At 38.9% G+C, this 26,956-nt stretch overlaps 1 protein-coding gene across 1 annotated transcript in view; it reads right to left on the reverse strand.

Annotated features, from left to right (window-relative positions):
• Window positions 1-26,956, reverse strand: part of fbxl17 (F-box and leucine-rich repeat protein 17) — a 665,460-nt gene that overhangs the window by 195,806 nt on the left and 442,698 nt on the right. Inside the window, exon 9 of the mRNA XM_062025476.1 lies at window positions 19,290-19,366. Coding sequence (XP_061881460.1) covers window positions 19,290-19,366 — 77 coding nt within the window. The remainder of the gene's footprint in view (window positions 1-19,289; window positions 19,367-26,956) is intronic.

Below are 26,956 nucleotides of genomic sequence, written 5' to 3' on the forward strand. Positions count from 1 at the left end.
GTGATGACGTATGCGCGTGACGTCAGTAGTTAAACGGAAGTATTCGGACACCATTGAATCCAATACAAAAAAGCTCTGTTTTCATCTCAAAATTCCACAGTATTCTGGACATCTGTGTTGGTGAATCTTTTGCAATTTGTTTAATGAACAATGAAGACTGCAAAGAAGAAAGTTGTAAGTGGGATCGGTGTATTAGCGGCTGGCTGTAGCAACACAACCAGGAGGACTTTGACTTGGATAGCGGACGTGCTATCCGACGCTAGCCGCCGACCGCACGGATGATCGGGTGAAGTCCTTCGTCCTTCCGTCGATCGCTGGAACGCAGGTGAGCACGGGTGTTGATGAGCAGATGATGGCTGGCTGGCATAGGTGGAGCGCTAATGTTTTTATAATAGCTCTGTGAGGTCCCGTTGCTAGGTTAGCTTCAATGGCGTCATTAGCAACAGCATTGTTAAGCTTCGCCAGGCTGGAAAGCATTAACCGTGTATTTACAGGTCCATGGTTTAATAGTATTGTTGATTATCTGTCTATCCTTCCAGTCAGGGGTCTATTTCTTTTGTTTCTATATGCATTTAAGCACGATGCTATCACGTTAGCTCCGTAGCTAAAGTGCTTCACCGATGTATTGTCGTGGAGATAAAAGTCACTGTGAATGTCCATTTCGCGTTCTCGACTCTCATTTTCAAGAGGATATAGTATCCGAGGTGGTTTAAAATACAAATCAGTGATCAACAATAGAAAAAGGAGAAAGTGTGGAATCCAATGAACCCTTGTACCTACACGACCGTTCAAAAGTTTGGGGTCACCCAAACAATTTTGTGGAATAGCCTTCATTTCTAAGAACAAGAATAGACTGTCGAGTTTCAGATGAAAGTTCTCTTTTTCTGGCCATTTTGAGGGTTTAATTGACCCCACAAATGTGATGCTCCAGAAACTCAATCTGCTCAAAGGAAGGTCAGTTTTGTAGCTTCTGTAACGAGCTAAGCTGTTTTCAGATGTGTGAACATGATTGCACAAGGGTTTTCTAATCATCAATTAGCCTTCTGAGCCAATGAGCAAACACATTGTACCATTAGAACACTGGAGTGATAGTTGCTGGAAATGGGCCTCTATACACCTATGTAGATATTGCACCAAAAACCAGACATTTGCAGCTAGAATAGTCATTTACCACATTAGCAATGTATAGAGTGTATTTCTTTAAAGTTAAGACTAGTTTAAAGTTATCTTCATTGAAAAGTACAGTGCTTTTCCTTCAAAAATAAGGACATTTCAATGTGACCCCAAACTTTTGAACGGTAGTGTAAGTTACGGTCAGAGCGAAAAAAGATACGTCCTGCACTGCACGCTAGTCCTTCACTCTCACGTTCCTCATCCACAAATCTTTCATCCTCGCTCAAATTAATGGGGTAATCGTCGCTTTCTCGGTCCGAATCGCTCGTGCTGCATTGTAAACAATGGGGAAATGTGAGGAGCCCTTCAACCTGTGACGTCACGCTACTTCCGGTACAGGCAAGGCTTTTTTTTATCAGCGATCAAAAGTTGCGAACTTTATCATCGATGTTCTGTACTAAATTATTTCAGCAAAAATATGGCAATATCGCGAAATGATCAAGTATGACACATAGAATGGATCTGCTACTATCTATCCCCGTTTAAAAAAAAAAAAAAAAATTTCAGTAGGCCTTTAAACTGGATACCATATAAAAATGGACTATAAAGTTTTGCCTTTAAATGTTATCACAAATGCCTCATTACTAAATACAGTGGTTCCAAAACCATGTAAATTTAATTCATTCGCTTCGAGCTTGAACTGTGGCCATAATAACAACTTTCTTAAGTGTCCAAGCAATGTGTTTAGTAACATTTTAACAAGATTAACTGCCATATATTGTTCCATTTTTGAGTGTAACAATAGATGATAAAATGAATTGGAGATCTCATGTAAAAAAATATACAACATAAAATAGCAAGAAAAACATCAATAATGAATAAAGCAAAACATGTTCTGGGCCAAAAATCACTTCATATTCTCTACTGCCCACCAGTGTTACCATATCTGAGTTACTGTGTAGAAATATGGGGAAACAACTACAAATGTGCGCTTCATTCATTAACTGTGTTAGAATAATACATAATGTTGGATATAGAGAATACAAACCCTTTATTTATTAAATCACAATTATTGAAATTCAACGATTTGGTGCATTTGCAAACAGCTAAAATTATGTATAAAGCAAACGATAACCTGCTACCCAAGAATGTACAACAATTCTTCTCAATAAAAGAGGAGAAATATAACCTTAGAGGAACATCTAATTTAAAACATTTGTATGCTCGTACAACACTTAAAACCTTTAGCATATATGTATGTGGAATTAAATTATGGAATGGATTAAGCAAAGAAATCAAACAAAGCACCAATATGATTCAGTTCAAGAGATGTGTTCACAAAGTACACAGAACAAGAATTATGATGAACATCTTGAACCCTTTTATTTTTTTTTTTATTGAGACAAAGATAATTGATGTATTTAATATTTGTTTACTTACCATGGTATATCTTTTTTTTTTTTTTTAATTTATTTGTTCACTGTTCTGTTACAGAGAACAAGAAAATAGGATAAAAATGCTATGGTATGAAAAGGGGTAGGATTAAATAAGCTCAGCTCCTTCCTACTCCTTTTCGGACGTGCTGTAATGAAACAACTGGAAATATGTGATGTATCGTATACATGTTCGAAATAAACTGAAACTGAACTGAACTGAACAAATGTAAAAAGAAGTTGACTAATGTATAAAACAATTTCAATGAAAGTTACATTTTTGCTTCTCTGGTAAACATCACACTTTTCCTTGTTGCCATGACTGGTATTGTTTAATGGTGTCATCACAAAAAATATGAATAAGAGAAAATAAAAACATATTTAAATGCTCATGAGATCTTCTGACATCACACTCCGAGTTTTTTTGACTTTTAAAGTATATTTTCCCAGACTATTTTGGCCAAACTCCTAAATTGTACCACTTTTTGGGCATTTGATGAAATAATTACCGCTGTAATTAGGGATGTCCCGATACAACTTTTGCACTTCCGATACGATATTGATAATGGGGCCTTGAGTAATGGCCGATATTAATCCGAATAGATATCAGCTCGAGTCATACATATTTGTATCATTTTGTAGTGTGGAATGTTAAAACAAGGCATGTTGAAGTGAAATTAATCAGAGGACAATGGTAGGTATAACAAAATAATGACCTGTTTAAAAACTGTAACAGGCATGGTAATTTGTATTTGGTGATTCCTAGCGGTCAAAAAAATTAAATTACTGCATGACTCTAATGACAGTAAATTCAATAATGAAGTCACGTTAGTGGATACTTTTTAATATGCTTCTGCCTAGGGGACTGTACAGTATCTGTCGGTAAGTATTCAACAACTATAATTATTTGATACTTGTTTATATTGACAGATGTGGAATTTTAGAATGCAATGTTCAATTAAAGACACCTATTATTATTATTATTATTATTATGTCGAGCTTGTGTGCCTATATTTGAACCTTTTTTAACTCAGGGCTCGACTTTTCCACCACATACATGGCAGGGGTCCACACAAATATTAACAGTGAATTAGAACTCTTACTCTTGATTTTTTTTTAACATTGATTAATTATAAATGGCCTACTTACAGGATAGAGCTTGTCAAATGATATGAAACCATGTGTTAATCACAAAGATTATTATCAAGACTTAGGTCGGACTGTTTACAAAGTTAAATAATAATCAAATATCCTATAAAGAAGGGACTCATTACAAAACTGATGAAAAATAAATGGTGCTAAACAGTGCTAAAATAAATAAATTCCAACTAAAAAACCGATGAATAATAAATAATATCCATCCATCCATTTTCTACCGCTTGTCCCTTTCGGGGTTTGCGGGGGGTGTTGGAGCCTATCTCAGCTGCATTCGGGCGGAAGGCGGAGTACACCCTGGACAAGTCGCCACCTCATCGCAGGGCCAACACAGATAGACAGACAACATTCACACTCACATTCACACACTAGGGCCAATTTAGTGTTGCCAATCAACCTATCCCCAGGTGCATGTTTTTGGGGGTGGGAAGAAGTCGGAGTACCCGGAGGGAACCCACGCAGTATATGTTTCTTAAATAAACTGCCAATAAAATTCAAGGGCAAGTGAATATACAGCTTCACCAATTTAGTCATATTTTTGGCGCTTAAGAAGCTTCTCTATGACTTTAGCTCCAGACTTCTTCTGTATGTTTAAGATTTTCATTACTGCCACAAGTGGTGGAAAAGTCTATTACACCTGATTACTGATGGAGCCTATACGGACCGCGGCTGAGAAACAGATACACTATATTGCCAAAAGTATTTGGCCACCTGCCTTGACTCACATATGAACTTGAAGTGCCATCCCATTTCTAACCCATAGGGTTCAATATGATGTCGGTCCACCTTTTGCAGCTATTACAGCTTCAACTCTTCTGGGAAGGCTGTCCACAAGGTTGCGGAGTGTGTTTATAGGAATTCTCGACCATTCTTCCAAAAGCGCATTAGTGAGGTCACACACTGATGTTGGTCGAGAAGGCCTGGCTCTCAGTCTAAGTTTTAATTAATCCCAAAGGTGTTCTAACGGGTTCGGGTCAGGACTCTGTGCAGGCCAGTCAAGTTAATCTGCACCAGACTCTGTCATCCATGTCTTTATGGACCTTGCTTTGTGCACTGGTGCACAGTCATGTTGGAAGAGGAAGGGTCCCGTTTCAAACTGTTCCCACAAGTTTGGGTGCATGGAATTGTCCAAAATGTTTTGGTATCCTGGAGCATTCAAAGTTCCTTTCACTGGAACTAAGGGGCCAAGCCCAACTCCTGAAAAACAACCCCACACTATAATTTTTCCTACACTAAACAATGTAGTACGAAATGTACCGTTCTCCTGGCAACCTCCAAACCCAGACTCGTCCATTATATTGCCAGATGGAAAAGCGGGATTCATAACCCCAGAGAAGGCGTCTCCACTGCTCTAGAGTCCAGTGGCGATGTGCTTTACACCACTGCATCCCACGCTTTGCATTGGACTTGGATATGTATGGCTTAGATGCAGCTGCTCGGCCATGGAAACCCATTCCATGAAGCTCTCTGCGTACTGTACGTGGGCTAATTGGAAGGTCACATGAAGTTTGGAGCTCTGTAGCAACTGACTGTGCAGAAAGTCGGTGACCTCTTTGCACTATGCGCTTCAGCATCCGCTGACCCCTTTCTGTCAGGTTACGTGGCCTACCACTTGGTGGCTGACTTGCTGTTGTTCCCAAACTCTTCCATTTTCTTATAGTAAAGCCGATAGTTGACTTTGGAATATTTAGGAGCGAGGAAATTTCACGACTGGATTTGTTGCACAGATGGCATCCTATGACAGTTCCACGCTGGAAATCACTGAGAGCGGCCCATTCATAAGTGCTTGATTTTATACACCTGCCAAGTGATTAGGACACCTGATTCTGATCATTTGGATGGGTGGCCAAATACAATATAGTGTATTTTTGGCGGCCCTCAAGAGGCGCTCATGGCTCAAAAATGGGCCCTATGGTTAATAAACACTGGCCTGCAGCATAGCCTACCATGTTTACATTTTGTGAATGACTTCACTAAAATACAACAACAAAAAATCAACCTACTGCACTTATAGGAGGACATTTAGATGTTAACTGGCTATCCAGCTTTGCACAAGTAAACACACTGCAGGACTGTTTGTATCGGAGATTTTATTGCAAGCCGATATCATGTGATACTCTTTTTGTTTTGTTTTGCTAATGTCAGACCGATATCAAAATCAGATCAGGACACTCCCAACTGCAATTCTGAATGGCCTCGTCCTGCTTAAAGTGCATAAAGGCATGACTGGGTTCATTTGTTGCGGAACAACACCTTTGAGTCAGGCCCTCAATCAAGTCTGACTTCTCCCATTGAGGGTATGTCCAAATCCTTTGTTCACACAGTGTGCTGCCTTATATTATGAACGGATCTGGAGTTTTTACTTCTTATACATCTCGCACACATTCATCATATGCAAGCCAGACTGAAGTCATGAGAGGAAACACACACACACACACACACAAAAAAAGCATTTCCCCATCATAAGAGGCGGGATTGGGAAGCCCATCTATCAATGTTCTGGCCATTTAGAATAAACCACCTGTGATGAAAGCAATACGCGGTGAAAGACGAAACGAGCGAAGAATAAGAGAAGGAATGGTAAATGGGTTATACTTGTATAGCGCTTTTCCACCTTCAAGGTACTCAAATAGCTTTGACACTATTTCCACATTCACACAATGATGGCGGGAACTGGCTTGCAAGGCCCTAACCATGACCCATCAGGAGCAAGGGTGAAGTGTCTTGCTCAAGGACACAACTGACGTGTGGAGGATGGCGGAAGTCGGGGGTCGAACCGGGAACCCTCAGGTTGCTGCCACGGCCGCTCTACCGACCGAGCTACGACCTGTTAGACTACGTTGAATAAAAATGTATCAAATATGAGAGGGTGGGTTACAAATATGACAACTGGATACCATATGGAGGTTAAAAATAGTCCATAGTCATGAAAAAATTAGGACACCACCTGGTAAGATTTGTGGCGCCCCCTCTGGGTTGTGTTCAGAATGCTATATAGGACATGTTAGCATTCAAGTAACACAGATATTCTCAACATTTTATAACGATAAGACAATAATCAATGACTTATGGATAGAGATGCCGATACATGCTTTAAAATGTAATATCGAAAATTATCGGTATCGTTTTTTTTATTATCGGTATCGTTTTTTTTCATTTAAATTTTTTTTTATTACAATTATTTACTCATTCACACAAAAGGGTTGTTTTTTTCTGTTATTCATATTCTGGTTCCTACATTATATATCAATATATATCAATACAGTCTGCAAGGGATACAGTCCGTAAGCACACATGATTGTGCGTGCGGCTGGTCCACTAATAGTACTAATCTTTAACAGTTAATTTTATTATTTTTCATTAATTACTAGTTTCTATGTAACTGTTTTTATATTGTTATACTTTCTTTTTTATTCAAGAAAATGTTTTTAATTTATTTATCTTATTTTATTTTATTATTATTTTTAAAAAGGACCTTATCTTCACCATACCTGGTTGTCAAAATTAGGCATAATAATGTGTTAATTCCACGACTGTATATATCAGTATCGGTTGATATTGGTATCGGTTGATATCGGTATCCGTAATTAAAGAGTTGGACAATATCGGAATATCGGATATCGGCAAAAAGCCATTATCGGACATTCCTACTTATGGACAATTATCTGCTCAGTCTGTAAGTAGGATGTTTTGTTGGATGGCGGCCATGTTTGTCAACCGATCGTGCTCGAATTTTACTCACATGTGCTTGTCAGCCCCCTAAGGGTGTGTACCAAATGTGCTGATTCAATTAAACACCAACAGGTGGATGGTACAGTGGATACTTTATAGAGCTGTGTGATTTCACTTGGAGGATTAAACTTTATAGTTTGATAACTGGACCACCATGTGGCAGCAAAACAGGCCCAGAGCATAATACTACCACCACCATGCTTGGCGGTAGGCTGGGTGTTCCTGGGATTAAAGGCCTCACCTTTTCTCCTCCAAACATATTGCTGGGTATTGTGGCCAAACAGCTCAATCTGTGTTTCATCTGACATCACATGGACAACGATAAGACCTTCTGGAGGAAAGTTCTGTGGTCAGATTAAACAAAAATTGAGCTGTTTTGTATTTGTTTTGTATCATCCCGTGAGGTGTATATTACTTCTTTTATTTTTTTTGTTCGGTTTGTACTTCATGAAGTTTTGCGCTTGTTGTGTTTTTTTGTGTGTTTTTTTGTTTGTTTTCGTTATATTTGGATGTAATTGTTGGTTTATATGATACCATTAAGTAAGACTATGTATTATGTTGAAGGGGGCAGGAAAATATAAGATTTTTCTTCATCCTGCTCCTTCTCAGGCATTGGTGTGTAACTGTATAATTGAATAATTGTGGTATAATTGTCTATCGATCAAAGATGCACATCAATGAAGGAGATAAATAAAAATGAAATTAAAAAAAAAAGGGGAAAAAAAAAACAATACCTAGAAATATGTTTGGAGGAGAAAAGGTGAGGCCTTTAATACCAGGAACACCATACCTACCGTCAAGCATGGTGGTGGTAGTAATATGCTCTGAGCCTGTTTTGCTGCCAATGAAACTGGTGCCTTACAGAGAGTAAATGGGACAATGAAAAAGCAGGATTACCTCCAAATTCTTCAGGACAACCTAAAATCATCACCTTGGGCGCAGTTGGGTGTTCCAACAGGACAATGACCCCAAACACACGTCAAAAGTGGTAAAGGAATGACTAAATCAGGCTAGAATTAAGGTTTTGGAATGGCCTTCCCAAAGTCCTGACTTAAACGTGTGGACAATGCTGAAGAAACAAGTCCATGTCAGAAAACCAACACATTTAGCTGAACTGCACCAATTTTGTCAAGAGGAGTGGTCAAAAATTCAACCAGAAGCTTGCCAGAAGCTCGTGGATTTTTTTTAACACTTAATTTAGGCCAAAAACATGTAGAGTATGCTTTAAAAAAAGGGCTATATTAAAAAAAAAAACATTAAAAAAAACATTAAAATTGTATTATCAAGGTTCAAGGTTCAAGGTTCAACTTTATTGTCCCCGCGGGGAAATTTGTCTTGGGCACAGTGCATCATTGCTTTCTTAACATACACAAAAACAACAGAACAAAAACACAAGCGCAGACACAACTACAACCAGACAACTAACATTTAAACATCAGAACATGGAGCTTGATAGACATAGATGGCACTTTGATGTAGGCATAAAATCTACAGTATGGAGATAAAGATAAAGTGCCAGTGTACATTGCACTAGAGCTCATAGATAAAGTGCTTTGTGCTAAAGTGCTTAGTTCTAAAGTGCTATGTGCTAAAAAAGTGCTTATGGTGAAGCCGGAAGATTTGAAGCGCAATGTAACGAGGGACGACTGTACCTTCACCCGAGCCAAAGATCGTAGTGATGCGGTGCAGTTTGACAAATACTGTAAATCCGGGCCTAATGTGTCTTCCTCTTTCCAAAATAGGTGAAGAAAGAGACCTCAGAGATTTAAAGGTGAACAGAAAATGTCTACAATTCTATTTGAAAGGCCCCAGATGTTAGCTATAACAGTGTCAATATGAAAAAAAGGATTTCAAAGGACTTTTGTCTTAAAGCTCACTGCGAGCGCGGTCTAATTATTCCCGCTTTCTGACAATTTGAAGCTACCCGACAGCCGTACTCCTCGTTCATGCCTTCTCCCACAGGTGCCTCGCTCTATCTTGTATCGACGCAGATGTACATGAGAGGCCGCGACTGACAAGGTAACAGGTCGTCCACAGCCTCACGCTTGAAAAGGAATTACCATATGTAAAAGAACTGAGGTGGCGAGGTCGCTCTTTTTGTCTCCTGGATGAAGCAGGTGGGCATCGGCGGGTAAGATAAGTGTGAGGGCACACACACACACACACACAAACTAGTCCCAGAAACAATATAGAGCAGTAGTGTGATAGCGCCAAGGCTCCAGGCAGTTTTAGTACAGTGCAGATCTGTGAAAAAAGGGACTGATTACAACTGAGAGAATGGCCCAGCAGCTTTTCTCATCAGGATTGGCTTTCAAACTGACGTAATAGTGCCACTCTAATTCTTGCTGTCAATTTAAATGGCCCCTTCTTTCTGTAAAATACCCCGTAGGTGGTCCATTTTAATGCCTAAATCAAATGGTTTCTCTTTGTATATTCAGTCACGTCACCTGACACCAAATTGGTCTGAAAGCACACAACGTATGTACAGACTTCAGCTGTTTGTGGCAGCCTGTTGCAGCTCTCATTTGTGCAGAACACATTAGAATGTGTCATCAAGATGCATTAATACAATACAGGGATGAAATTAAAATAGTTCAAAATGTATCATGTTTCTATTGTTTCTATCAACATGATGCTTACCTCATTAACATCCCACTTTTTCACCCAAAAGTTAGTTAATATTTCAATATCTATAATCTTAAAACATATTTAAAGGCCTACTGAAATTACATTTTTTTTATTTAAACGGGGATAGCAGATCCATTCTATGTGTCATACTTGATCATTTTGCGATATTGCCATATTTTTGCTGAAAGGATTTAGTAGAGAACATCGACGATAAAGTTCGCAACTTTTGGTCGCTGATAAAAAAAAAGCCTTGCCTGTACCGGAAGTAGCGTGACGTCACAGGTTGAAGGGCTCCTCACATTTCCCGAGCGATTCGGACCAAGAAAGCGACGATTACCCCATTAATTTGAGCGAGGATGAAAGATTTGTGGATGAGGAAAGTGAGAGTGAAGGATTAGAGGGCAGTGGAAGCGATTCAGATAGGGAAGATGCTGTGAGAGGCGGGTGGGACCTGATATTCAGCTGGGAATGACTAAAACAGTAAATAAACACAAGACATATATATACTCTATTAGCCACAACACAACCAGGCTTATATTTAATATGCCACAAATTAATCCGCATAACAAACACCTCCTCCTCCCGTCCATATAACCCACCAATACAACTCAAACATCCGCACAACACATTGTTTACACCAGCAGCGAGAGCGATTCGGACCGAGAAAGCGACAATTACCCCATTAATTTGAGCGAGGATGAAAGATTTGTGGATGAGGAACGTGAGAGTGAAGGACTAGAGTGCAGTGCAGGACGTATCTTTTTTCGCTCTGACCGTAACTTAGGTACAAGGGTTCATTGGATTCCACACTCTCTCCTTTGTCTATTGTGGATCATGGATTTGTATTTTAAACCACCTCGGATACTATATCCTCTTGAAAATGAGAGTCGAGAACGCGAAATGGACATTCACAGTGAGTTTTATCTCCACGACATTACATCGGCGAAGCACTTTAGCTACGGAGCTAACGTGATAGCATTGTACTTAAATGCAGATAGAAACAAAATAAATAAGCCCCTGACTGGAAGGATAGACAGCTGATCAACAATACTACTATCAGGAGACACCGAACCAAACACTGGACATGTAACTACACAGTTAATGCTGTGCCGCCTGTCGAAGCCTAGCAATGCTGTTGCTAACGACGCCATTGAAGCTAACTTAGCTACAGGGCCTCTTCAGAGCTATGCTAAAAACATTATCTCTCCACCTACGCCAGCCCTCATCTGCTCATCAACACCCGTGCTCACCTGCGTTCCAGCAATCGACGGCGCGACGAAGGACTTCACCCGATCATCGATGAGGTCGGCGGCTATCGTCGGATAGCGCGTCTGCTATCCTCAAAGTCCTCCTGGTTGTGTCTCTGCAGCCAGCCGCTAATACATCGATCCCACCTACAGCTTTCTTCTTTGCAGTCTTCATTGTTCATTAAACAAATTGCAAAAGATTCACCAACACAGATGTCCAGAATACTGTGGAATTTGGCGATGAAAACATAGCTGTTTGTATTGAGATACAATGTGTCCGAATACTTCCGTTTCAACCATTGACGTCACGCGCATACGTCATCATACATAGACGTTTTCAACCGGAAGTTTCGCGGGAAATTTAAAATTGCACTTTATAAGTTAACCCGGCCGTATTGGCATGTGTTGCAATGTTAAGATTTCATCATTGATGTATAAACTATCAGACTGCGTGGTCGGTAGTAGTGGCTTTCAGTAGGCCTTTAATGCCCAATGCTTCGATTTTATGTGGGTGTTTTGTGTCTAAACCAATTTACACCCTGTGTAATAAATAGGTGGGTAAACGGAGCTAATTGAGCGATGTATTTTGATTATATCAGGCTCATGTTGACAGGGTATGTCCTATCTGCCCACTTAGGCCATAGACCATCTGGCAGACAAATTCCAACTTTCCCCCAAATTGGGCACCAAGGTAAATGATGAATGATAAATGGGTTGTACTTGTATAGCGCTTTTCTACCTTCAAGTTACTCAATGCGCTTTGACAGTATTTCCACATTTACCCATTCACACACACATTCACACACTGATGGCGGTAAAAAAAGGTAAAAAAAAAATAGAAATGGTGTCACTTGAGACAAAATTTGCAGTAAATCCAGTTATAGTTTTAAAGCTACAGTACTCCACTGTGAAATTACAGTATTTATGTCCAACAACAAAAGCAATTACTACAAAAGCAGCACTATAAAAAAACAAATTCATACATTTTTAACTCAAACCAGGGCACAGTATTAAGAAAATAGACAAAATACATATTGGAAAGGGAAAACAATGGTGGGGCACTGCACCGACTGACCTTAATGCGTGTGTGTGTCCAATGTAACACTAGCTAGCATCAGTGGCCATGTGGTTAGAGTGTCCGCCCTGAGATCCATAGGTTCAAACCGAGTCATACCAAAGACTTTAAAAATGGGACCCATTACCTCCCTGCTTGGCACTCAGCATCAGGGGTTGGAATCGGAGGTTAAATCACCAAAATGATTCCCGAGCGTGGCCACCGCTGCTGCTCACTGCTCCCCTCACCTCCCAGGTGGTGGAACAAGGGGATGGGTCAAATGCAGAGGGTTTTTTTCACCACACCTAGTGTGTGTGTGACTATAAGTGGTACTTTAATTAGCTAAGAGTTAGCAAGAGATGACTTTGTTTTTTCAACCATGGAAACTAAGAAAGTGAGTGCTGTGAAGAAGCAGCAGAAGATTTTCATTAAATTAAAGAAATACATTATGGAAAAACATGACCAAGAGTGTGGGTGTAGCCTACTTGGCGAAGCAAAAAAGCATGAGCAGTAACCGTCGATATAGCTGTGTACAATGATTATTATTTAAACGGCGGACATTTATCTAGAAAAGCTGCTGATGGTGTACAGTAGGAAGGGGAATTCAAATGGCCCCATTTACCGCGGTTTACCTGACACATGAAATGTGACAAATTGGGGGGCGGCACTATGTACTTTAGCTGCCAGATGGCAGTAGAGTGTTGGCAATTTTGACAATTTTGACCACAGCGTCAGTTGCTATGTAGAGTGGCACTTTCCACATTTTCAGCAGACTGCATTGCAAAATGTTTGTCTCACTCGAGATCCACCCAGAAATGGGGCCATATGAATCCTTTCCCTACTGTATTTGTCGGCGAAGCAGCTCTCAGGAGAAACTGTAGAACAGTGTTTTTCAACCACTGTGCGTGCCATGAGATACAGTCTGGTGTGCCGTGGGAGATGATCTAATTTTACCTATTTGGGTTAAAAAATATTTTTTGCAAACCAGTAATTATAGTCTGCAAATGATGTGTTGTTGTTGAGTGTCGGTGCTGTCTAAAGCTCGGCAGAGTAACCGTGTAATACACTTCCATATCAGTAGGTGGCAGCCGGTAGCTAATTGCTTTGTAGATGTCGGAAACAGCGGGAGGCAGTGTGCAGGTGAAAAGGCGTCTAATGCTTAAACCAAAAATAAACAAAAGGTGAGTGCCCCTAAGAAAAGGCATTGAAGCTTAGGGAAGGCTATGCAGAATGAAACTAAAACTGAACTGGCTACAAAGTAAACAAAAACAGAATGCTGGACGACAGCAAAGACTTACTGTGAAGCAAAGACGGCGTTCACAAAGTACATCCGAACATGACATGACAATCAACAATGTCCCCCCAAAGAAGGATAAAAACAACTGAAATATTGTTGATTGCTTAAACAAAGTAGATGCGGGAAATATCGCTCAGAGGAAGACTTGAAACTGCAACAGGAAAATACCAAAAAAAGAGAAAAAGCCACCAAAATAGGAGCGCAAGACAAGAACTAAAACACTGCACACAGGAAAACAGCAAACAACTCCAAATAAGTCACGGCGTGATGTGACAGGTGGTGACAGTACACCTACTTTGGGACAAGAGCTATAGTGATGCATGCTTGGTTATGGTTTAAAGTCATATCCAACAATTGCGACAACGACTTTTTACTGTCAACTGAGTTTCGTTTTTTTTATGATTTCTGCTGATGGTGTGCCTCCGGATTTTTTCAACGCAGAAAAGGCACCTTGGCTCAAAAAAGGTTGAAAAACACTGCTGTAGAAGTCCACTCTCCAAGGTAAACACTGGACATGACTATTACAGTACTTCATAAACTACTTGCAGCACATTATATTGTAAAGTTTGTTTTTCTTATTAAAAAGCATGTTACATAGTATAATTGTGGTGGGGGTTTTTTCTGGGTCATGCACAGAATAAGGGCTTTTTTAATTCAATGCAATGGGAATGTTGATTTGGAGTGTTTTGGGTTACAGAACCAATTAAACTCATAAGCCGGGATACTAGTGTACTGCAGAAAACAAGAGGAAAAACACAAGGTGGGGAAATTAGGGTGGTGTGTAATTAAAAGTGCGAAACAACAACTTCCCAGAACTTTCTGGAAGAGGTTCAGTTTCATAACAAGTCAATCCCAGAATACATGTGTTTAACAAAGCCGCTTAGATTGCCGCAAAAAAGTCGTGTTCAGGCTAATTGGTTTGCATGTTCTTGATGAATGGCAGAGAGGATCCAGGAAGGTTGTTTTCATGGCACTAATAGGGCTTTCAGCAAGATCATTACCTCGCAAAAAAAAAAAAAAAAAGGAAAAACTCTGTCTCTACTTTTCCATTTATTCCTTTCAAAATAATCGGCAAAAAAGAAAAAAAAAAACCAACACATCTGCAGCGGGGGTAAAATTACATGTTTGCTAGATTTCCACTGCCGTCATCTCACCCTGTCTCGCACACAGGAAGCAGAAGCTTGGAAGACAAAGCAACATGTAAGAGGCTCGTGGACATCTCAAATGCACTCAGCGAGGACATTAATAAAAATAATTAACACAGGAGATGAGTGGGGGAGGAGGGGGGGGGGGGGGGTATGGGAGAAGCATGGCAGATGTAATTTCTGTTATTCGATTTGTCAGAGAGTCAAGCAGGAAACCCAGCGATCATTCTGTTAGTGCCTGCAGCAGGCCTCGCTATCGTGGGAGGACATGCAAAAACACAAAGAGGGCCTCGCTGGAGGGCCAGAGGGGTCATTAGCGAAGGAAGAAGATCAGGTATCAACGATTTATCTTGCTGGAAAAGGATTAGAGACAGAAGGAGAAAAGGAGCGCGCTGCGGCTTTAATGTACTTTAGGGACATGGGAGTCATTCATCAAAGCACACAAGACGCACGCCCACACTGCGGGAGGTTGAGGTTCAGGGAGGCCAAGTGATTATTGCCATTGTAACTCACACACATCACCGAATTGCAGAGTGATCACACTGGCCACAACATGTAGACATGTCCACAACATGTAGGACACGACCAGCACAACCCTGTGGGACGATCACTCTATACCAGGCCTGGGCAATTATTTTGACTCGGGGGGCCACATTTAGAGAAAGAAATGTGTCTGGGGGCCGGTATATCTATTTTTATGAACACTAATACAAAACCTCACAATAATGTCTGATTGAATGCTAAAAACGTTATGACAGACCGCCTTAAAAAACGTAATGGAATTTAGAATTTTTCTATGAAGGATAAAATACTGAATATAGACAAAATATGAATGTCACAAACCCTTTCGATCGACATATTTTACAATCAAGTGAAACGCAACAAAAATGCAACAAACAGTGAAATATGAACGCGAAGGGTACAAAATAAACACACCTACAGTCTGATCTATTTGATATATCACTAAGCTTTAGAACTTTGTTGTGAAAATCTCCTTCCGCGTCTGTGGAAACGCTTCCCGCCTACACTGCTTGGTGCCTCGTCTGAGCTGCGGTGACGTAGATTACCATAGTAACTAATTAGATGACCATAGTAACTAATTAGATTACCATAGTAACTGGTATATCATCCAAAAGCGCAGATTCCAACCATTGAAATACTTTGTATAGTTGAAGACTTACGGTCATTAGAAAACATGACTGCACATCATAATGGCAGCTACACTTTCCATCTTAAAGATCTAAAAAAATTATTTGGGAATGTCCGGTGGGCCAGATTGAAAAGCATGTAACCCCCGGGCTTTAATTTGCCCAGGTCTGCTCTATACAATCACCACATTTCCTTATTATATATAGTACAGTGTTTTGGACAACTGTATGCTTCCAACATTGTAGGAACTGAATTGAGAGGGCCCTTTTCTATTGTAATGATATTTGTTTTAGTTCAAGTTAAAGTTAAAGTACCAATGATTGTCACACACACACGAGGTGTGGCGAAATGTGTCCTCTGCATTTGACCCATCCCCTTGTTCACCCCCTGGGAGGTGAGGGGAGCAGTGGGCAGCAGCGGTGCCGCGCCCGGGAATCATTTTTGGTGATTTAACCCCCAATTCCAACCCTTGATGCTGAGTGCCAAGCAGGGAGGTAATGGGTCCCATTTGTATACCGTATTTCCTTGAATTGGCGCAGGGAATATAGTATTCGCACGTCTAGAATTACTGCCGGGTCAAACTCGTTTCTCAAAATAATTAACGCATGCTTGGCCTTATCGCCGGTTCATTATTAACGCCGGATCAAATTCGTTTCGCAAAATATTAATTTTATTATCGCATGTCTATAATTTTCGCCGGGTCAAACTCATTTCGCAAAATATTTAGCATATGGCTAGAACTTCCACCGGGTCAAATTCGTTACGTCACGAGTGACGCTTTACCTGTCCTCATTTTCAAAATGGAGGAAGCTGCTTTCAGTAGTTTGCAATCGCACAAAGGAAAAAAGATAAAGAGCTTTTCAGTAGGATTTAAGGTCCAAGCTATTGAATACCGGTACAGTATGCTAAAGAGAACAGTAAGCAGCTATGTTTTATTAATATACCGTAGCTGCGTGTGTGAAATACTGTATAGGTCATTAAATGACTCCCGCCTCCTGGTGGTAGAGGGCGCTGCCGTGCTAGTTATCCTTCTTGCGACTTCCAGTACTGCAGAAGAAGTGACTACACGCAGCAAGAGATTTTTTTTTTTTTCCTCTGCCTGAACTTTTAACATTTGAGTATCTAAAATAAAACAGTTTTCTAAACTGGACTTTCAATCGAAGCAGGAGGTAATAATTAAAGGAATATCTCCATCGAGACAGAGAGACTTTTAAAACTGATGAAAGAAAATAAGGAAGACTTCTATAAACAAGTTATCGATGCTTTTGGTCAGAAGGAGCTGCAAATGGACTCCATTTATAAGTACAGGTAAGACCATAATGTTTTTTTTTATTAAATGTGCTTTTCATGATGGTATGCTTACATCACACTCAAAGCGCACGCCTAAATTTACCGCATTCCTTTTGGTAAACGCCGGAGTGAGAAGAGGTTTTAAAATAATTACCGCATGCACGGCCATCCCGCCGGCTTCCGGTAAACGCCGGAGTGACAGGAGGTTTTAAATTAATTAGCGCCCCTGCGGCTATTCAAGGAAATACGGTAGTCTTTGGTATGACTCGGCCGGGGTTTGAACTCACAACCCACCGATCTCAGGGCGGACACTCTAACCACTTTTTAGCTACTTAAACTAAAAATACTCTAAAATTGTTTGAAACAACAGAACATTTAAAAAAAAAAATATTGTAACATGATAATGGTAAGTTCTACTGGAGATATTTTTTCCCATTTTTTTTCAGGCATTAATTACTAATGCCTGAATAAAATGTTCGAATTTTGCAAGGTCACTTTCAGATTTTTTCTAAAGCAAATTTTCATTATTTATTGGTTTCAATATGTCTATAATAATAATAATAATAATAATAATGATATATATATATATATATATATATATATATATATATATATATATATATATATATATATATATATATATATATATATATATATATATATATATATATATATATATAATATGTATATATCTGTATAAGTCCTGAAAATTTGAAATGTAACTGTGGAGGCATTGTGGAGATTTTGCAATTTTGCCTTCCTTCAACATGGAATTTGCTTTGTCCTGTGACGTTTTTTACATTGGTGACATCAACGGATTATTCATGCATGCTATATATTTATATCGGCCGATAAATGCTTTACAGATAATTTCCGATATTACATTTCAAAGCATTTATCGGCCGATAATATCGGCAGTCCGATATTATCGGACATCCCTATATATATATATATATATATATATATATATATATATATATATATATATATATATATATATATATATATATATATATATATATATATATATATATATACACACACACACATATATACATACATATATATATATACACATACATATACATACACATACAGTATGTATACATATATATTCATACACATATACACATATATATACACATATATATATTCATACATATACACACATATATATACACATATATATACATACATACGTACATATATACTCATATATGTATTTATATGCATACATATATATACACATATATATATACATACATATATACACACACATATATATATACATACATATATACACACATATATATATACAGTACATACATATATACACACATATATATACATACATATATATATATATATATATATATGTATACACATATATATATATATATATATACATATATGAAAATATATATATATATAATATTTAGATTAATATAGATCAAAATAAAATATTTGTTTTAAAAAAAAAGTTAATACAAAAGTTAAAATTAAAACACAAATTGCTTGTTAATTGTCTATTGATTAATTTGTTAAAAAAATGTAGAGACTGATTAGTTTATTTATGTCATGATATATATTAACCAGTGTATGTATTATATGACCTTTTAATTTGTTTATTTTCTTTTTATCTCATGAGTGAAATGAAAAGTGACATGGATATCAGCAATTACTATAAGGTTCTATTTAATTATCTTTATGCTTATTTTCACGGAAAAAAAAACCTACTGTGAAGCTATTTAAACTTGATTTCATGTTAAAGTGTCTTGGGTGATTGCTTTGATATAGAAAAAAAGACAACTGCACTTAAAGTTGTAAACTGCAATAGGAAGTAGGAGGACCACAGAGGAGAGCCGACACTATCCACATTAAACTTTTCAATCATAATTTTACTGTTTGCGAGCCTCACGTGGGCCAAGCTGTAAAAATAAAATGAGCCCTGAATCATGGTAGTGTCGGCGGGTAATAACGGTTACGGTAATGATGTCGGAGGCCGGCGGCGGCGGCAGCAACAAAGGGAGTGGAAGTATCACCTACCGTGATCGGTGATTTTACAGGAGACCAGATAGAGCTCCTTGAGGCTCCGCCCCTCCTTGGCGATGATTTCCACACACCTACAGCAGAGCACAGACAAAAAAAAAAAAAGTTTTAAGCTTTTGTGCCCGAGGCGTCCACAGTATGCGCGTTATTCCCTATTTTCTTGTGCCTGGGGGCAAATCTGACTGCCGTGGAAACAAAACAACATGGAATTATTCTGCAGTAGAGGTTAAACAGAACAGCTGCAGGGTCACATCTCTTCACGTGGTTAACATGCACATTCATTATTAAAAACCTGATCTGATTAAATAAGAACTGGACTGTATGTGCATTTTTTTTTTTCTTCAACTCTTTGAAGTGTTCAATCTGCATTCAGCACACTGCCTGAGCCCAGAGGATCAGCGATGTGTGTGTGCGTGTGTGTGTGTGTGTGTGTGTGAGTGTGTGTACGCATGAATGCACGTGTGTGTGTGTGAAAAGAAATGAAAGTATACACTCGGGAGGGCCATGGGGAAGATCAGAGTATGTGTAACAAGTGATTCTCTTTAAATGCCTCTAATGAGAAGTGTGTGCGCTACAACCGGATTTTGATCAACACATTTGACCTATTAACCTTCAGCAGGAAATGTTTTGATCATTATTCGGGTCGTCCATCATGAATATGTAAGGGGAGAGATGAGGGGAAAGCACACGTTTACACATTCACATTAACATGGATGATGGGGGGGGGGGGGGAAAGAAACACTTGAAAAGTCTCTGAGTATTTGTTAGGGGTGTAATGGTACGTAATAATCACAGGTCGGCGCGCACCTTGGGGTGGGCGGGTCGACCCAAATGGCGATAGTATCAATACCAAGGGTAGTAATGTGTCCGATTAAAACTAGTAGAATAGCATAGAATAGAATTAGAGATGTCCGATAATGGCTTTGTTGTCTTATATTGTGTTTATTTATACATGAATATATTTGGGGATTTAACACCATTTTTATTTTTCCTAAAATTGGCCTGTGTTTTACTGTGATTATAAACATGAGTAACTAATTCAAAGGCAAAAATCACAAAATCATTCAATGATCTTGAAAATGTTCAAGGAAAGAGTACACAGTGTTGGCTTTGGTATCAATGATACTGGGTCTATTTATTTTACTTGATTTCGATACAAAAAATGTGAAGTATGCGTATTTGTTCCTTCTAGGAATATGTGTTTCAGAATCAGAAATACTTTATTAATCCCCGAGGGGAAATTAAGATTTTCAGCACAATCCGATTCAAGATCAGACAAGCATTACAGGGAGACAGAACAGGATCGCTGACGGGTCTGCCAACGTCCGGTAAGAAACAGGTAAATGCTGGGGGGGGGGGGGGGGGGGTCCAGACTGTCTAAGCCTGGGCCCCTGGAGTGGGGGTCCAGACTGAGGCCAAAAAAAATAAAAAATCATAGCCATAGCACACATAAGCATGTGTGTAAGAGGGAAACATCAAAGAATACAAAGTACATTAAAGACATTTAGGGCTGCAACAACTAATCGATTAAAATCGATTATAAAAATAATTGCCGATTAATTTAGTCATCGATTCGTTGGATCTATGCCATGCGCATGCGCAGAGGCAATTTTTGTATATATATATATATATATTTTATTTTTTTTGGTTTGTTTTAATTTTTTGTAAACCTTATTTATAAACTGCAACATGTACAAACAGCTGAGAAACAATAATCAAAATAAGTATGGTGCCAGTATGCTGGTTTTTTTTTCAATAAAATACTGGAAAGGATAGAATTGTATTTTGTCTCTTTTATCCGATTATTAATCGATTAAATAAAAAGTAATAATCAGCAGATTAATCGATTATCAAATTAATCGTTAGTTGCAGCCCTAAAGACATTAAAAGAGCAGAGCTGATGCAACCACATATTTCTACATACAGCTACAAAAGTAAAAACACCAACAATGGGGATATGATAAATAATACATGATATGACTGGCAGCTGATCATATTCTGAAAAGTATTGCTATGTTCCCACACTCTCAATCAATCTATCTGAAAACTTCACCAGAGGCCAAGCAAAAATCTATGTTGTCGTCACATCTGCAGTTTCAAGACAAACAAAAGTGCAAATGTTTTGTTGATGGACTTTGAGTAGAGACACGATACGGAAGCTATCACACAGTGTAATCAAAAGGTGCGAATGTGAGTCAAAAATTCTAATAAATGAGTGCCATCGTTCTAAAATAGTTATTTTACGGGTGAAGCCAAAGCTGTTAAATTGTGCACCGTCCTATCTGCTTTAGTTCACTGGGCTGCATCTTTTGACTTCAATTTTTCTATTACATTCCAGTTGGAAAGGTCCAGGGAGTCTTTTTTCATGCTATCAGGCCATCCTTTCACTACTTTCTCCTTTATTTTCTTACTCCCCACTGCTTCCTGTTTATTTTGGTCCATTTCCTTTTTCCAGCCACGGCTGTATTCAAGTGTGGTGTGTTGGTATTTATTTAGTCTCAGTACTCACTAATGCTATCTGGAGAATCATCGATCTATTGCATTCATTTGAGTGACTACCAGAGCAACAGGTGGAACTAAACCCCATCAATGTAATAATATTTTTTTTTTATGAACTGCTTGACAGCTGTTTCATAATACCTTTGTGGGGGGGCGTGGCCTGCGGACCTGCAGCGAAGCGGGGTGTGCCAGGGCCGGCTTCGATATTAGCGACAGGTGCATAAATGGCACACCTGGGCCGGTGTATCTAATCACCGGTCGCTCTGTTAAAGAGCAGCAGCCGGGAAGGAGAGGCGTTGTTGATGATGGACAACGAGTACGAGCACGAGCATGAGAGAGAGCGAGGACTGACACGTAACGCAATGACTGAAAAGGAACACAAAGAACATTTATTGAAAAATAAATCATAGTTCGGAACTATGAATGAAGCTGTCATGTCTGTGATTGGTGGTCTGAAGAACCTGGAAGAGCAAGTCTTCCACAACCTTTTTTTAAATAATGATTGATTATATATTGTTTGTATTGTGCCTATGATGTACATTTTATAGTCAGTTCAGGATTATGTATTCTGCTTATTATAAAACATCTATTTTAGAACAACAAATGGAAATTAGCCTCTGGCTAGAATCTTGTATGTTTACATTTCTTTCATTTCATTGTTCCTGCTCTAAATATTAATACTTATTAAAGTACTAGTACAATGGAAAAACAAGTTGCCTCTATATTGAAGGAGATTCTTGAGCCATTTTGAGAGATTATGAGAAAGCCAGTCCCGTGATACGTGAAGTAGAGGTGGAAACCACAGATCCCTTTCCCATCGACAACAATGATAATCATGCGGACTTTGTGAGTGCCAACAAAGATTACTTTTGGACAAATGATGAACCAGAACCTTGTATTGTTTAGTTTGAATATAAGGAGGGTGAGCTAAAAGTTGTAGATTATGTGTGCTAAACAAATCCAGCTTTAGTGAAACACTAAGCATGATGTAGCAGCATTGCTAAGTGCTAAACAAGAAACACAAACTACGAACATAATGAAATGATCGCTTACTGTACAATGTCTGCTCTCACTGTGATGACGACTGATAGGATGTTTATATCTTCCTGTTTAGATAGAGAATTAATCATAATTCACACAAAGGGTTAAAAGGAAGATTTGCTGCCTGCAGACACCGTCTTCGGGTATTGTGTCTTTGTCTTCTTTCCCGGGTATAAATTGAATATCACAGATGAACAACTTTGGATTTTTGGCTTAAATCCTCCTATTATCCAGATGAGAGGCATGATTTATACTCTAGAATAACTCTTGTACAGCAGCCCGAGCTAGAAGTTAGCTGGCTTTTCAATATGCCGCTAAAAACAGTTTGTCTGCATTAGCGCTTACAATAAGAATATTGCAAATATTTGGTTAATATTTAGGTCACGATATGTAAATAGAATATTGTTGGCGAGTTTTGGATGGTTATTTAGAGGGTTTTGTGGGCAAAATAGAGAGTTCCCACTGACTCAATTGTTCGTGGACGTTTTATTTATTGAAGTTAAAGTTAAAGTACCCATGATTGTCTCACACACACTAGGTGTGGTGAAATTATTCTCTGCATTTGACCCATCACCCTTGATCACCCCCTGGGAGGTGAGGGGAGCGGTGAGCAGCAGCGGTGGCCGCGCCCGGGAATCATTTTTGATGATTTAACCCCCGATTCTAACCCTTGATACTGAGTGTCAAGCAGGGAGGTAATGGGTCCCATTTTTATAGTTTTTGGTATGACTTGGCCGGGGTTTGAACTCACGACCTACCGATCTCATATTTACTTACGACTTATAATGCATAACAAAAAGAAAAACATATGTGTTCATGTCTTACATAGAGGTTTTGAACGATAAACAGCTTATCTCTTTCTAGTTTTTGCATATTTTAGTATGACTAATCTGCTGATATGGTCAGAGTGCAAAAGCGTTCCCACCATTACATCATCCGATCCCGAACCTACGGAAATGGTCGAAGACATTCAAAATGGTTGTCCGAAATTGTGGCAGTTTGTGATGTTTAGATGGTATTTTCACATACTTTGCGGATTGGAAATACAATTGGATACGGTTTAACGGATACAATGAAACACATCTAAGCATATAATGTGAACTTGTTTTTCTATTCTACTGGTTATGTAACATGCACTGTCCAGTTCTAAATAAAATAATTTGAATATTTGAACTCAATGAAAGTTGTCGTAATTGAAATTCTCACAAAAATGCATTTATGTGAAAATGTTGGCGTTTTTGCGGACGTCAATTTAAATTAAGTTAAAGTGATTATCTTTGATTAATCATGATAAATAAAAGTCTATCCTATCCTATCCTATTAATTACATGAGTTAACACAATATTTTTTTACAGACCTAATTAGAGATATTTAACATAACATAAAAATAACCTAGGTTAACTATGCTAAAAACTAGAGATGTCCGATAATGGCTTTTTTGCCGATATCCGATATTGTCCAACTCTTAATTACAGATTCCGATATCAACCGATACCGATATATATACAGTCGTAGAATTAACACATTATTATGCCTAATTTTGTTGGGATGCCCTGCTGGATGCATTAAACAATGTAACAAAGTTTTCCAAAATAAATCAACTCAAGTTATGGAAAAAAAATGCCAACATGGCACTGCCATATTTATTATTGAAGTCACAAAGTGCATTATTTTTTTTAACATGCCTCAAAACAGCAGCTTGGAATTTGGGACATGCTCTCCTCTGAGAGAGCATGAGGAGGTTGAGGTGGGTGGGGTTGGGGGGGTGGGTTTGGGGGTAGCTGGGGTTTATATTGTAGCATCCCGGAAGAGTTAGTGCTGCAGGGGCTTCTGGGTATTTGTTCTGTTGTGAAATGTGTTTGTCATTCTTGTTTGGTGTGGGTTCACAGTGTGGCGCATATTTGTAACAGTGTTGAAGTTGTTTATACGGTCACCCTCAGTGTGACCTGTATGGCTGTTGACCAACCATGCCTTGCATTCACTTGTGTGTGAAAAGCCGTAGATATTATGTGACTGGGCCGGCACACAAAGGAAGTGCCTTTAAGGTTTATTGGCGCTCTGTATTTCTCCCTACGTCCGTGTACACAGCGGCGTTTTAAAAAGTCATAAATTTTACTTTTTGAAACCGATACCGATACTTTTGAAACCGATACCAATAATTTCCGATATTACATTTTAAAGCATTCATCGGCCGATTATATCGGCAGTCCGATATTATCGGACATCCCTAGACCTAATCATCCATTCATCCATCCATTTTCTACTGATCATAATCAATGAAAATCCCTATGTGTGGATAACCAGGATTTTAAAATAATTGACATTGCGGTTTTAATGCCGAAATACTTTTTTTTGGACGTGGTCTTAAAAGAGATAAAATACCGGACATGCACGAGTCAAAGTTACGAGGCTCCAAATTCACTTTGAGGCAAAATACCACGTCTCTATGGACACAACCACATTGGAGCTGCTAATGAATAAATACACTAGAGAAAGAGCCACATGACAGAGGGCTAAAAAGAAAGAAGCGAATCCGGAATGCAGAGACGGAGGCCGAGCCACAGTTGCATCCAGTGGGAGCTTGTTACTCCACGCCCCGGGTCCCGAGAGTCACCGCGAAAGCAATTAGATCAGACATCAGTGACAGAGGTGAGGGAGATGGAAAGACAGCGCAGTGGGAAGGAGAGCAAGTAGGCATCTCCACGCTGTGACTGAAGCAACAGGGGAGGAAGATGAATATAAGAGTAAAAAGGCCATTAAAAAGGCCACAGTTAGGTGGAATGAAATGGAGAGAAAGCAGCACTGAGGAGTCGGCATAAAGCAGAAGGTGCTGGATGAGAAGATGCGGGGTCAAGCCACATGAAAGACCAGCGAGATGCAACAGGCTGCCTCCCACTTCGGCACTACCCATCATTCCCACAGAGCTCAGCTGACATGAATTAGTGATCCGCTGGCTCTCAATAATCTACTGAGGATATGAGAAAAACCAGCGATACCACCTCAGGAGGAGATTGGAGACAGGTAGGGCAGATGATGAATGAGTCTTGGTTCTGTTTGAGGTTTCTTCCTTGCCTCCGTCACCAAAGTGTGATAACTTCTGATCTAAATTGGTTAAGTTCTGACAAAGCAGCTTTCAGGACAAAAGCCACGTTAGTCTATTAAGGGGATGCAATTGTTCACGGCCTAAGTGTCAAAGTCAATGAATTATCTATGGCCCCCCGGGATGATATTTGATTAGTATGAGAACCGGCCCGCAGGCAACAGCCACGTGCTGCTGTTTTGCACGCACCATCAGTGTTGGCGCTAGGAATGATCAAAATGGGACAAATGGACATTTGCACTTTCGACCTTAGTAGAATAATCCTCTAAAGCAGGGGTCCCCAAACTACGGCCCGCGGGCCGGATCCGGCCCCCCAGCATCCAAAATCCGGCCCACAGGAAGTCCCAAGTAAAAAAAATTTTTTTTTAAATGTTTTTATTTTTTAATTTTTTAAATCTTTCCTTTATAATCCATTTTCTACCACTTGTTACTCTTGGTGTCTCCTAGTCGCTCAGGCAAATCATATTGTCTAAAAATGAATTTTCTCATCGATAACGTGACAATGTTAAATGTTGATGAACATCAATGTTAATTGATGTTAAATGACAAAACGGATTATAAAGACAATGTATATATATATATATATATATATATATATATATATATATATATATATATATATATATATATATATATATATATATATATATATATATATATATACTACCGTTCAAAAGTTTGGGGTCACATTGAAATGTCCTTATTTTTGAAGGAAAAGCACTGTACTTTTCAATGAAGATAACTTTAAACTAGTCTTAACTTTAAAGAAATACATTCTATACATTGCTAATGTGGTAAATGACTATTCTAGCTGCAAATGTCTGTTTTTTGGTGCAATATCTACATAGATGTGTAGAGGCCCATTTCCAGCAACTATCACTCCAGTGTTCTAATGGTACAATGTGTTTGCTCATTGGCTCAGAAGGCTAATTGATGATTAGAAAACCCTTGTGCGATCATGTTCACACATCTGAAAGCAGTTTAGCTCGTTACAGAAGCTACAAAACTGACCTTCCTTTGAGCA

This window comes from Entelurus aequoreus, linkage group LG17 (genome assembly GCF_033978785.1).
Source record: "Entelurus aequoreus isolate RoL-2023_Sb linkage group LG17, RoL_Eaeq_v1.1, whole genome shotgun sequence".
NCBI lineage: Eukaryota > Metazoa > Chordata > Actinopteri > Syngnathiformes > Syngnathidae > Entelurus > Entelurus aequoreus.